The sequence below is a fragment of the Primulina huaijiensis genome, chromosome 17, assembly GCF_012295235.1.
Source record: "Primulina huaijiensis isolate GDHJ02 chromosome 17, ASM1229523v2, whole genome shotgun sequence".
NCBI classification, from domain to species: domain Eukaryota; kingdom Viridiplantae; phylum Streptophyta; class Magnoliopsida; order Lamiales; family Gesneriaceae; genus Primulina; species Primulina huaijiensis.
The window spans coordinates 2,809,591-2,822,384 of record NC_133322.1 but is presented as its reverse complement, the minus strand read 5'-3'; the positions used below and the strand labels follow the sequence as shown (position 1 = coordinate 2,822,384).

The 12,794-nt window shown below is 36.2% G+C and overlaps 2 protein-coding genes and 1 pseudogene across 4 annotated transcripts; 1 reads left to right on the top strand and 2 right to left on the bottom strand.

Moving 5' to 3' along the window:
- Positions 1–923: 923 nt before the first annotated feature.
- On the bottom strand, positions 924–3,479 carry LOC140963456 (uncharacterized). 3 transcript variants are annotated; one of them, XM_073422791.1, is made up of 2 exons: positions 3,295–3,479; positions 924–2,305 (listed from the first exon to the last, which is right to left on the bottom strand). In XM_073422791.1, exon 2 carries the CDS (start codon positions 2,289–2,291, stop codon positions 1,209–1,211), a length of 1,083 nt encoding a protein of 360 aa, XP_073278892.1. In that variant the 5' UTR covers positions 2,292–2,305; positions 3,295–3,479; the 3' UTR covers positions 924–1,208. The 3 variants fall into 3 exon arrangements, with proteins under 3 accessions (XP_073278892.1, XP_073278893.1, XP_073278894.1); XM_073422792.1 differs by having other exon boundaries at positions 3,195–3,468; XM_073422793.1 differs by having other exon boundaries at positions 3,200–3,468.
- LOC140963268 (histone-binding protein MSI1-like) lies at positions 2,919–7,409 on the bottom strand (annotated as a pseudogene).
- On the top strand, positions 7,292–11,983 carry LOC140962855 (uncharacterized). The gene is made up of 5 exons (XM_073421899.1): positions 7,292–8,372; positions 8,475–9,205; positions 9,282–9,371; positions 10,678–11,439; positions 11,546–11,983. Exons 1-5 carry the CDS (start codon positions 8,288–8,290, stop codon positions 11,657–11,659), a joined length of 1,782 nt encoding a protein of 593 aa, XP_073278000.1. The 5' UTR covers positions 7,292–8,287; the 3' UTR covers positions 11,660–11,983.
- The last annotated feature ends 811 nt before the right edge of the window (positions 11,984–12,794 follow it).

The window sequence follows — 12,794 nt, the reverse complement described above, 5'->3', positions numbered from 1 at the left end:
ATATATATATATATATATATATATATATATATATATCAGAAATTGAGGGGATATGGAATCGCAATTACCATTACAATTAAATTTATTATTTATTAATATTGGATTCTTAAAAAATATTAGTTTTCAAAAGGGATTTGACAGAGTTGATTAAACTTATTGAAATTCTTCCAAAAATAATTAAACTTGTCGGGGACTGGAGTGTCATATAAATTTTTAAAATAGAAATTGAAAACGATTTTTTAGCAAATAATATTAAATTATGTTTGAAATTTTCGTTTGAATGATAATTATATTGAAATATTTTTAAAATATTATGTTTGATTTAATGAAGTATTTTCTGGAATTGGTGAAGAGTTGAATCGAATGTAAAGATTTACGAGGGGAAGTGACGAAGTGCCGAGGGCGGAAATCAATATTTAATTTTTAATTTTTTTGGTAAAAGAATTGAAAAGAAGTTATAATATTTTAGAGATCAAGGAAATGATACAAATACCAACATTCACCATTTTGTATCTATTTCCAGGCTGGGTATTCTTCCTCCACGAACAGATGCTCCCAAAGTAGAACTATAGACCTATTTATTACTTTTAGACATAATCAAAAGAAAATATCTTTCCAGAGAACGTAAAAAGACCCATGGTGTAAATAGTAGAAATAAGAAAGACACTTCTCAAAAAAAAAAAAAAAAAAAAAAAAAAAAAAAAAAAAAAAAAAAAAAAAAAAAAAAAAAAAAACAAGAAGAAGAAGAAGAAGAAGGCATACTATAAAACAAGGTTAGAAAACTATTCAGAGGTTCACAATACTTTGAGAAACTAATAAAAATCTGTAAGCACCATCACAAGCCCGAGGGAAATAATTCTTGCATTAAATGATATTGTTGTTTCTCTCATTCCAGAGTTTAAAGATATATAAAACAAGATATGGACCATTAAAATGACATCTTCCATTGGTGAATTCACATAAAAATGTCAATAATAGCATTACACCGCAATAAATGCGGATACTACAATTAAAAATTAAATCAAACAAGTGATTATTTACCCTCCACATTCCTGAGCTATCCTATCATACAACCCACAAAAGTATGGAATGCTAATGAGAAGTGTGCAGGGAAATGTTAAAAGTACAGTCAAGCCCTTCTACTCCTGTATCAAGGCAATATAATATTTTGATTTTGCAATCCAAACTCTATGCAACAGCATCACTACCTATCTCCGGTCTTCATTTGGCTCTCTACGCCTTCTCCTCCTCTCTGTACGCCTCACAATGAAGCCACTTTGATGACGCAGATGACCAACCAGTGGCATATCATTGTTTCCATCACCTTCATTCACATCAATGTTATCACCATCTGGATAAGAGGAATCAAAAGCACCTCCTGTGTGTTCACGATTCTGAACACCTCTACCTACTGTGCGGTTAGAGTCTCTTTCATCTCGCCTCACACCCCTATAAGGTCCACCATTATCTGGATAACCAAAAGCCTGCAAGAGAAGAAACAGAGACATAAAATCCCGATCAACTCCCACTTCAAAACCCCCATTCTGCTCCATGGCATCTGCATCAAAACCCTCATCATCTGAATCGGAACCATAGTGGTTTCCCTCAATCACATAATCACCAAAAAACACTGCCCCTGGCATAGATGACCTTATGGTGCTAATCACATCTTCCCTTTCTCGCTCACGCTCCAGCCTACTCCACTTCGTTTCCAGAGCTGGATCCACTTCACGGGGCCTGGCAGAAGGGTGATAAGCCCTCATATGTTTCCTCAGTTCTTTGAATGTTCCAATGAACGAGCAGTTATCTTGCATGCAATTTCGTTTCTTGGAGTTGAAATATTCTCGTGCAGGCTCCACGACAGTCCAGCCCTTCACTTTACCCCTACATAGTGGGCATAAAAGCTCCATGGCCTCACAATTCATAATAGACCAGCCAGATGGTGGAGCCAAATCTGGATTATCAAGAGAATCTTCAAAAGGACAGTTGTCAGCAGAAGATACTTTAGAGTATGCCTTCTTGTACTGGTCGAGGCAGTTGGAATAGCGGAAGCTTGTCCCACACATGTAGGGACGGCAACCTTTGTCATGGGAGGAACACAAGAGAAGAACAGCGTTGTGGGGACACTCCATGCACACGGAACACGTAGCACCTTTCCAGTCCTTTGCAATGCTTTTGGAGCAATTCTTCTCATGAGTTCCCTCAGTTTGATTGTAATTTGGCATGGGATATGGCTTTGGCCTGCACTGTCTTGAGGTAATTCCCCGTCTTCCCCTGGTGCCTTTTGCCATTTTCTAGATATAATCTGCACATTAGTATTGCAAACATGGTTGAGGTTTTCAGACTAGTTGTACGGACAAACTCAACACTAAATACCACAAAGAGGATAATAGTTTGTAATTCTTTCTGATAATCTAATTTTGATTTTAGTTTGCTTTCAAATTATTAATAGGCCATTATGAAAATCTTGTATTGTCCAAGATTGAACATGTATTCATTCTAGCTAAGGATTTCAAGAAAATATACACCAGCACAACGAATATCTGTGCCATGTTTTCTGTAAAGGATCTTCTAGTACATCATCAGACCATTAGGATTAACCTAGTGAACAAATAGCTTCCTAACAAATAGCTTCCTCAAAAAAGAAATACATAAATAAAGAAAAGAACTAAAGAGTGCTAAGAGTAAGGGTATGCTCAAGAGAGATAAATGGAAACATCAAAATAAAAGTTGAGTTTCATATGTCAAAGATGAGTATAACCACGGAACCCCGAAGCAAATCTTGTAGCTGCTGTTGTTCCAATCAAAAGGATCCGAGAGTTCAAAAGTACACAAAATCGATCACCGCATACACACACACTCATTCGAACAAGAAAATCAAATTAGGCATAGTGCCAACATCAGGCACATCAATCAAGCTAAACAAAAACTGGAGCCAACAGCCTATAGCATAAGCAATTAAAATACAAATCATGTGCTATGGCATAAGAAGGTATCCAGAACACGAAACAACGAGGTATAAGCAAAGAATCACGCAAGGTAACAGATAAAATTTGATAAATCAGAGATCAATGATAATAAAATCTCAACCCCGTGATCAAAATGAACTGTCTTTTCAATTAATTAATGGCAAAATTACAAAGATGGATGGGAACTATTAAAAAGAAAACAAATCAATTCAACGATAAAGGCACCTAACCACTGCCTCCGAACGCCTCAATCATACATTACATCCGAGATCCTCAATCCCTGACCAAAAAATTAATATATTATCCAGAAATGAGAGCATCTTACCTAAGGGTTAACTTGGGTATGGAGAATCGGTGGATGAGAAATCAAAAGTCGGGGCCAGAAATCGAAAATTATAGCGGAGAGATCGAAGGAAGGAAATTATATCGCTGCCATTTCCCAAAATTCAAGCAACAAATCAAAGAAATCGAAAAAAGAAGAATTTTATCGGACAGCTAAAGAAAGAGGAGAATCATTTTGAAAGCGTGCCACATAAGGCTCTGTTTGGCCCACTGCACTGGATCTAGGGAGATGGGATGGGATGGGATGCTCGGCATCTTCTTCTTCTTTTTTAGTAACATGGAATAAATAAATTTGATTTTTTAAAAAAATTAAAACAAAAACACTTTTTAATATTTAGAAATTAGAAATTATTTAAATATATTTTTTAAGAGTAGGTCTTCTGTGAGACGGTCTTACGAATCTTTATCTGTAAGACGGGTCAACCCTACGGATATTCACAATAAAAAGTAATACTCTTAGCATAAAAAGTAATACTTTTTCATGGATGACTCAAATAAGAGATATGTCTCACAAAATACGACACGTGAGATCGTTTCACACAAGTTTTTGCTATTTTTTAAACCACAACTAATGTATCCGAACTCCTAATTTATTTTGATGTTTTGATACTTTACGATCAAATGAGATTCCATCGTCCTGATACGTCATCATCTTTTAATGTAAGCTATAGGTTGAGTAAACTATACCCCTAATATTAGTTAGTTTTGGGAGTATATATTGAAACTGAAAGATCACGTCATATGTAGAGGAATTCTATTGCTTGGTGTGGAAATAAATTTCAATATCTAAATAGATTGGATATTAGTCATACATAATCTAAAACATATTTTAGTTAACTCTGAATACTGTAATTCAATATCTCCATCTTATTTGAACATCGAAAGATTTTCATCATAAACATTGCCTAATGCTTTATTTATATGTTGCCAGTCATGATAATAATGAAAAAAAGAATTGAAATACCCATTTGTATAAGAAATTACAAATCGTATTGGAATTTTCTCGAAAACCATGTTTATAAACTTGAATGGATAAACAGTTCCGGTACTCCCAGTGGAGGCAAGCAAACAAGCATCTCGAGAACACATGCTCGGTGATTTTTTGTGAAAACAAATTGATAAAAGGTTATATACAACTAGATGTGTTATATGAAAGGAAAGAGAGGATGGAAGAGACGGCAGTTTAACCAACTGGTGAGTTAATATTCAAGAAATTACCTGCCCAGATCCCAGATCATCAATCTCCTATCAAAACCAGAAGAAGCGAATACTGTCTCATTCTTGGGATTCCATCCGACCTGAGAAACTGCATCCCTGTTGAGCAGTTCATGCAGGTTTAATTTAATAAGAATATCAATTCTTCACAAATTCTATATGCAGCCAGCCATTTGCAAACATAATCCTTCAGTAAAAAGAGCAAGATTTATTACTCGTGGCGATCAAAGGTATGAAGGGCAGTATCGATCTTGCGCGTGTCAAAAAGTTTAACCGTCTTGTCACTAGACCCCGTAACTACGACCCACTCATTGAAAGGGTTAAAGTCTAAACAATTTACCTACAAACATTCACATAGAGAAAAACTAGCGTCTAAGACTAATAACCAGAAAATTTAAACATTTGTACGAAATGAAGACAGTTTATTCTTAGTCTCTACTAGAAGTTCGAAAGGATTCAACTAGAAGTTCTTATGAGGAAGCAAGAAGTGGGACAAGTATTCTTTACTCTGAACTTCAAAGATTTGGACATAACATTTACTTTCTCCATACAAAGTGCATCAAAATCACGAGACAAAACCTTGCTTTGATGAGCAACCACAGAATGCAAAGGCTGGCTGATTGATGGAACACAGATATCCCATAAACGAAATATCTTATCATTCCCAACAGAACCAAACAAGTTTTCATGCTTTGGGTGCCAAGCTACATCTCTAACAGAACGAATCTGCTCGTGGCACATGAGAACTCGTGGTCATTATGCATTTCAGGTAAACATACTTAACATGCCAGACTAAAAGATCTTATATTTACCACAATCAAGGTTGTGGGGAAAAAGAATTCAATCTATATAAGCGATACAATTAGTATATACCATGAATATAGAGCATCAATGGACTTATTATTTGGAGTTGCATTTACGTCCCACAAACATATTTGATTAGAACCACTCAATAAATGACCCACTTTGAACTGGCTCCATGATAAACCATAACCCCCCATATGGTGGCCCCTGAGCCTCAGATCGGGTTAAATGAACCACCATCTGATATTGTAGGCTTATCTGAATGTTTCCTATAATCGAAGACATAAACTTCTGGTCTGACAGTCTTGGTGGCGATAATAAACTGTTTTTGAGGCATACATCGAGCTCTGTTGACATGTCTCTCGTGTTTTATCTCCTGGACGATTTTCACCTGCAAGAAAAAAAAGATGACATTATTATGCACAATTCTACTCCTCTGGAACCTGAAAATATTAGCCCAAAAACATTCATTCAGAGCCGGTTGCGCTGTCGACATTGAATGTCAAGAGAGAGATCAAACAATATAGAAGTTATTCAATTCCTCCATTTATTCAAAGCTGCTAATAAAAATTTCGACCAAGCCCAGAAAAACAAAACTATATCAAGAACCACAAATAGTAATATCCAAGCGGATATGCACAGAACACTACTTTCCTAATATAACGTCGAGATCTCCATAACTCTAAGCCTGTATCGTAATTATACCACTCATCAATCCCGGAATTATAACGTCGAGATCTCCATAACACTACCTACCGTTCTTTTGTTGCATCAAGATTGCGTTTTTTTCCCAGGATCGATGGAACTGAACAGAGACTTGAAGACTGATTCCTCCGCTTCTTGTGTAGATTATTTTTCTTTCCGAATTCCGAGTGGCTATGTGAGGTGAGGTGACAGATAATTGGAGGGAACCGACAACTAATTTTTCAAACGATCTCTTTTTTAAAAATTAAAAAAAATAAAAAATTGCGGGCTTCAGAGAAATTTTTCTTCTTTTTTCTTTTTAAATACATTTTTTTTTATAGAAAATCATCCAAAACTAACACTTCCACCCAAAAACTTTTATTTCACACGTGCTCTAAATCAAACTGGTATTTAAATTGGAACTAAAATCGTGAATGAAAGAACCAAACAGTTTTCCTTTTAAATGATGTTCTTTTGTCCCTAAAACGATTTTCCATCATGCCTACACATTAAAAAAATCTTGAAAGATTAGTGATGTAATCCGGGTGGATGAGGTGAGCTGGGTCGGGCAATTCCATCGAATTTAGAGATGAAGTTGCTAAGGAAAAATAAGTTACAGTGATCTCCTGAACACAAGAAAACGAACACGTGAATGAGTGTCGGAAGGGTGTCCGACGTGGCCACTCCGATACTTAAATTAGCAGGTGAAATATGAAGAGAACCAGTGTAGAGAAATAAATGCTACTGGTGTGTATATGTCCATATATCTGAATTAATTAAATGCAAAGCAAACCTGCTATTTGTAGGAAGGAATATGATGACTTTTCATTATTTTCAGTGCTTAATCACCACTTGTAACCGTCACCTATTTGCTGTCACGTCGTCTTAACTTTTCCATTATGTCAAATCAGTGAGATACAGTCAAGCACGCTAATCGATATAAGATATCAGTCTGTTCCCGTACTTGAGTGTGGTATTTATATTAAATACATATCGATGTAAATTGCAACATACATATTTATTCCGTCTTGAAAAAATTTGGTAACATTTACATCCGATGAACAATATAATTATGTTTATGTCTAGAACTCCATATTGTGTGTATTCGAAAGGATAAATTTGTTCAACCAAATTTTTTTATATTAATCGAAACTAGTATGAAAATATGGTCTTAGATAGGGGAAATTAGATAATAATTAATCATGAAATGGGAAAATAGGGTTCCAAATAAATAAGGGAGAACAAGACCAAGGTTAACTATAAAAAAGGATTGATTTTCTTGGCAGGACAATTCCACACATCAGTCCTCTTCAATACAAACGCATCATATTCGCCCAAAATCTCAATTCCTAATCCTTTTCCTCTGAAACAAACGCAATCCCTTCTCAATCCCATTTCCCATTAGTAGTGCCGCTGTTAAATCAGTAAATTTACTGCTCCCGCCTCTTCTCTCGGAGAAATTTGGCCAAGTATAGTCTTGAGACTCATACAACACAACTCAAGGCGGCGAGTACGAGGAACTAGGGCTACTTTTCCTCGTTTCGAGGGTTCAAATTTGTTCTCTTGATATCATCCGGAAAATGGGGTTGAGTTTATTTTTAGTCGTTAATATATATACGGATTGTGTTCCGACTTCATGGTGAATTTTCTGTGCTGCCAGACTGTTCATACCCTATCATTTTTCTGGGTTCCTCAATTTTATTTTTTTCTGTTAATTGGATGGGTTTTTAGGGTATAGGGTTTGATCATCTGTGAAATATTTATGGATATGTATCGTTTTTGAAGAATTGCCGCTTTGGGGCTGTTTATGCGTGAAGTTGGGCAAATTTCTGTGGATTTTCGTTGAATTTGCTTGCACCTAAGGTTTTTTATAGTTGTTTTCTTGCCCGTGTACAATGAGGGGTTTGTGTTGATAGGTGAGGAAAATTTTAATTTGCAGATATATTGGGTAAGCACGGTGCTTTTGCACTTTACAGGGTAATAGAAGTATAAAAACCCCTGTAACCCTGTATATGACGACTTGGATTATTTGATCAGAACACTGGTTTGTTCACATAGTGTCTAGGGAGTTCTCGTGTAGACAAGTGGGATTTATGCGTTGAGGATTTTGGATTAGCATATAAGGTTGGCTAATTTTGGAACAGATGTTTTGGGCGAGGCCTAGAGATTATTTATCATTGGCACGTGGCAGCATAAACGGTCATTAATTCTAAGAAGACAAATCGATATCGTTATAATTTTTTCTTTATGTATGATAATGTTCGGCACTAGTTATGGAAAGAAGTGAGCCTGCATTAGTACCAGAATGGTTGAAAAATACTGGAAATCTGACCAGTGGAAACACTGCAGCACATTCAGGTAATTTTGTTAATAAAATCAAGCTTCTGTTCTAGGTTTTATTCTGATATAGATTTTTTTATTAAACTTCTGATCTAACTAATGATATTTTGTTGTCTTAAGGTGATCTCACTGCTATAAAGTTTGCGAGAAATAAATCATTTGTTAATGGTAGTGGTCATGATTTGGGACGATCATCTAATTCTTCATATTTCCACCGGAGTTCGAACAGTAACAGCTCTGGTCATCCGAGGTCTTATAATAGTTTTGGTAGAAACCAACGTGACAAGGACTGGGAGAAGGATACATATGATTCTCGTGGCAAAGAAAAGTCCTCTCTGGGTGACCGCCAATACCAGGATTTTTCACCTTTGCCAATTAAATTTGAAAGGGATGGGTTAAGGCATTCCCAGTCGATGAGTTCTGGGAAACATGGAGACATGTGGCACAAGAAAGTACCAAATGACGTGAGCAACGCTCGTGGGAATAGTAATAATGGTGTGCTTACTAAGAGTGGTCCTTTTGGCACTGAGAAAAAAGCTACTTTTGAGAGAGATTTTCCTTCTCTAATATCGGAGGAAAGATCAGTGCCACCTGAGGTCGGTAGAGTCCCATCTCCTGGAGTAAGTACGGCTATTCAGAGCTTACCCATTTCTTCTGCAACCATACGTGGTGATAAATGGACATCTGCTTTGGCAGAGGTTCCTATGTTAGTTGGAAGTAGTGGAACCATCCTGCCATCAATGCAACAAGCTTCTGCAAGTCCGGTATCTGTATCTTCGGGCTCATGTACCAGCCTCAACATGGCGGAAGCTGTGGCTCAGGGTCCCCACCGTTCTCAGAGTACTTCCCAGGTTGGTTTTTTTTTTCCCTGTATTATGAGTGACAATGTATAACTTGTGTCCATGCTCAATGTTCCTTCTGTGGTAGATATCTGTTGGAACTCAGAGACTTGAAGAACTGGCAATTAAACAATCTAGGCAACTAATTCCCGTGACACCTTCAATGCCCAAAATTGCGGTAAGAGTGAAATCGTCCTTATTAAAACCGACCTTTTGGCTTGTTATTTTCCAAATTATACTTTTAATTTTCATGTTTCTTTGCCAGTAGACACCATCCTCTATAAGAGCATATAGCATTTGTCAGATGGATATTTTAGAAACAACATCCTCTGTAAGTAGACAAAACAAGCTACAGAAGTGGATATAGTGTAGGAATCAGAGAGAGGATAGGTATCCTGGCTGATATGATGTGTGAGGCATTCTTCCTGTATTCATTTGCTGTTAATTTATGTGCGCCAAATTTTTTATTTTCACATTCTGAAACATCTCAATTTCATTTTAATAATCAGATGTTCGGAACATAGCTTGCGATATATCTTTGTTTTTTCTGGACAGAATTTTAGTTTTGTCTTCCTCAATTATTTCTTCCCACACTGTATCTGCGTAGCTAGTGTAGCATTTATGGCACAGTTGATAAGGGGCCAACCTCTGTTCCATTATCAGAAACATAATTTTTGAAAAATTGGTTGATACGCGAGATTGATTTAAAAATATGCACGCCCAGCCCTTCCACCTATTTATTTGTTCTACCCTTGGTAACTCTTTCCCAGCCACAAAAAAATTCGCATGTAATTGAAGCCGACGAGGGAATTCTTATCAAGGTTGGGGATTACTTGTTCTTTGGAATGATGATGGCACTGTATGAAAAGGGAAATTAAGCATAGGTTAGATATTTTTTTACCAAAAGTTGAAGGATTGAACAACAATGAAGAGCGCAGAGAGAAATTGTCAAAGAGAAATGCCTCTGTTCAGGTCAACTCGTAGGACAATAGAAACACAGTTCAATTCCTCAAGCAAATGAAATTTGTCTTTTTTTTTATCCAGCTGACAAATTCATCAGCCCCCACATGTAATCCTGACTCAGTAATAGCATTTGAGATGTTTTAGTTACCATATTTGTAGGATATGTTATCAATTTCTCTCTTCTTCTTCAGATGACGATGCCAGAGCAAGAAAGGCTTTATGTAGATAATTTAGATAAATATGTTCGCTCTTTAAAACCTCATATTGTACTAGAGATCAGTTTGGAAGTGGGGACACCAAGTTTTCAAATTTTGTACTTGAGAGCTTATTGTATTCAGCAGACAACAACATGAGTCCACCAATTGTTAGTAGAGAATTCCCAAATAATGCAAGTTATGTTTTCTAGTGGGTGTTGATTTTTGGAGCTTGTTAGTGCATTAAATAACTTTCTAGAAGTTTGTCATCACTCATTTGGAGATTGCATCACGAATATTTGTGAATTATTCCGATCTTTGATCTAGGTTTCGGCGTCAGAGAGACACAAAAATAAGGCGGGCCAACAGCAGTATCCTGTTTCATCTTCACTTCCTTCTAGTAACTCTCCACGAACTGGGCCTGTGAAGGATGATATTTCAAAGGCGTCTAATGTGGGGAAACTCCATGTTCTGAAACCAGTGAGAGAAAGGAATGGTGTCACTCCTATTGTGAAGGAAAACACAAGCCCGACCAGCGGCATCAAAGCAGCGAGTTCTACAATATTTGCTGCTTTGTCAGGTTCTGCATCTGCGGTGACTAGGATCCCACCAAACAATCCAGTCGCTCCTAGTACTGATCGTAAGCCTGTGCTGATTGTGCTGGAGAAGCTACCCACCTCGCAAGCTCGAAGCCGAAAAGATTTTTTCAATCTCATGAAAATGAAATCTATGACTTCCTCCTCTTTTGTTGCTGATTCTCCGACAACAAACTCCTCATCTGTCCTGGATATTTGCACTGCAGTCTCACCTTCATCTTCAGATAAGCTCGCTCCGACAGAGGTTACAACTGCTCCTCCCAGTACTCCTCTGGCTGGTGATAACCCATTAAACTTAAACCTTGGCAACGACAACCATTTGTCTAGGGAGATGGATGAATTAACTTGCAACGGTGATGCTTTTGACAACCATGATCCTTTAGTGCCGGAGGAAGAGGCTGCTTTTCTACGCTCTTTGGGGTGGGAAGAAAATTCTGATGAGGGCGGTCTTACTGAAGAGGAAATCAATTCTTTCTACAAGGATGTAACTAAGGTACTCGATCCTCGAATACGAGTGATAGTTTGTACGAATCATTTGAGTATTTTGTCAATTTTTTGAATTTCCACTGAAAATAATCGTTCCATGTCTTGTTATGCAGCACATCAATTCAAAACCGGCCCTGAATCATTTACGGGTACATCCAAAATTCCTATCCCCATTTGCCTCACAAGTTGGTGGCTTTAGTGGAATTTCTTCGGAACGCGAAGCTTGAATCTTTGATTAATTCTGGAAATCACCCGACTTTCTCGACCATGGAGAAAACTTGTTTTCGACTTGCGGTTGCTCTGGTCGTAACTTACTGCTGTTAGTTGATTAAACATCAGAAGTCTTTTTTGGCGTCTCACGGAGTAGGAATAACCAATGGTCCAGTTTCAAGTCGATCGCTTTTGATGACTATTGCTTTTCTTTGAAGTTAAGCAGAGATAGACTAATAGTTTTTTTGTGAAGTGGGTTGAAAACTTTGCTTCTGTGCAAGGTTCATCTGGTTTCTCAACATTTCATGGGTTTTTTTTACTAGGGATCTTTCAAACGAACAGTTTATGGCTCTGTTCTTTGAACAATTAATCAAAGATAGGGGGAAAAAAGAAGAAGAAATTGCTCTATTTATCTTGGTTTTAGTGGGTTTTTTTTNTTTTTTTTTTTTTTTTTTTTTTTTTTTTTTTTTTTTTTTTTTTCAATTTCTCTGTGTGATCATCAATCTTCTATGAATCCTAAGCTTAAGGTCTCCATGTTCCATCCACGCATTTTAAATGGTATTTTAATTTTCGTTACGAGGTGCAGTACTAATGAACTTCACTTATGTTACACAATAATTTAAGAATGTATTCAGATTGAGATACTTCAAATTAATTGTTTTAGAATTATGTAGATTTCAAACTTTTCCCCACCATTTTATTTTTTTAAATCTAGCATTAATTAGATTAATTATTGCAGTAGACTGAGTATTACAAAAAATTGACATTTTAATTGTTTTAGCATGTGTTTATTCTGTGATTATTATTCTTTTGAGTATTATTTTAAAATTTTGATATTTTAATTATTTTAGTGCGTATTTATTGTGGTTATTATTAGATAGGATAATTATTGTAATAAGCATATTTTAAGTATGTAAAATATTATATATAATGAAATTAAAGTTGGTTATTAAGTAATTTTTTTAAATCTCATTACCATAAATCATGTTATTTATGTAAATTATAATAATGTGTGATAGATTCGTCTAAAAAATGTAGGGCAAAAACTTGTGTGAGACGGTCTCACGGGTCGTATTTGTGACATGAATATCTTATTTGAGTCATCCATGAAAAAATATTACTTTTTATGCTAAGAGTATTATTTTATATTGT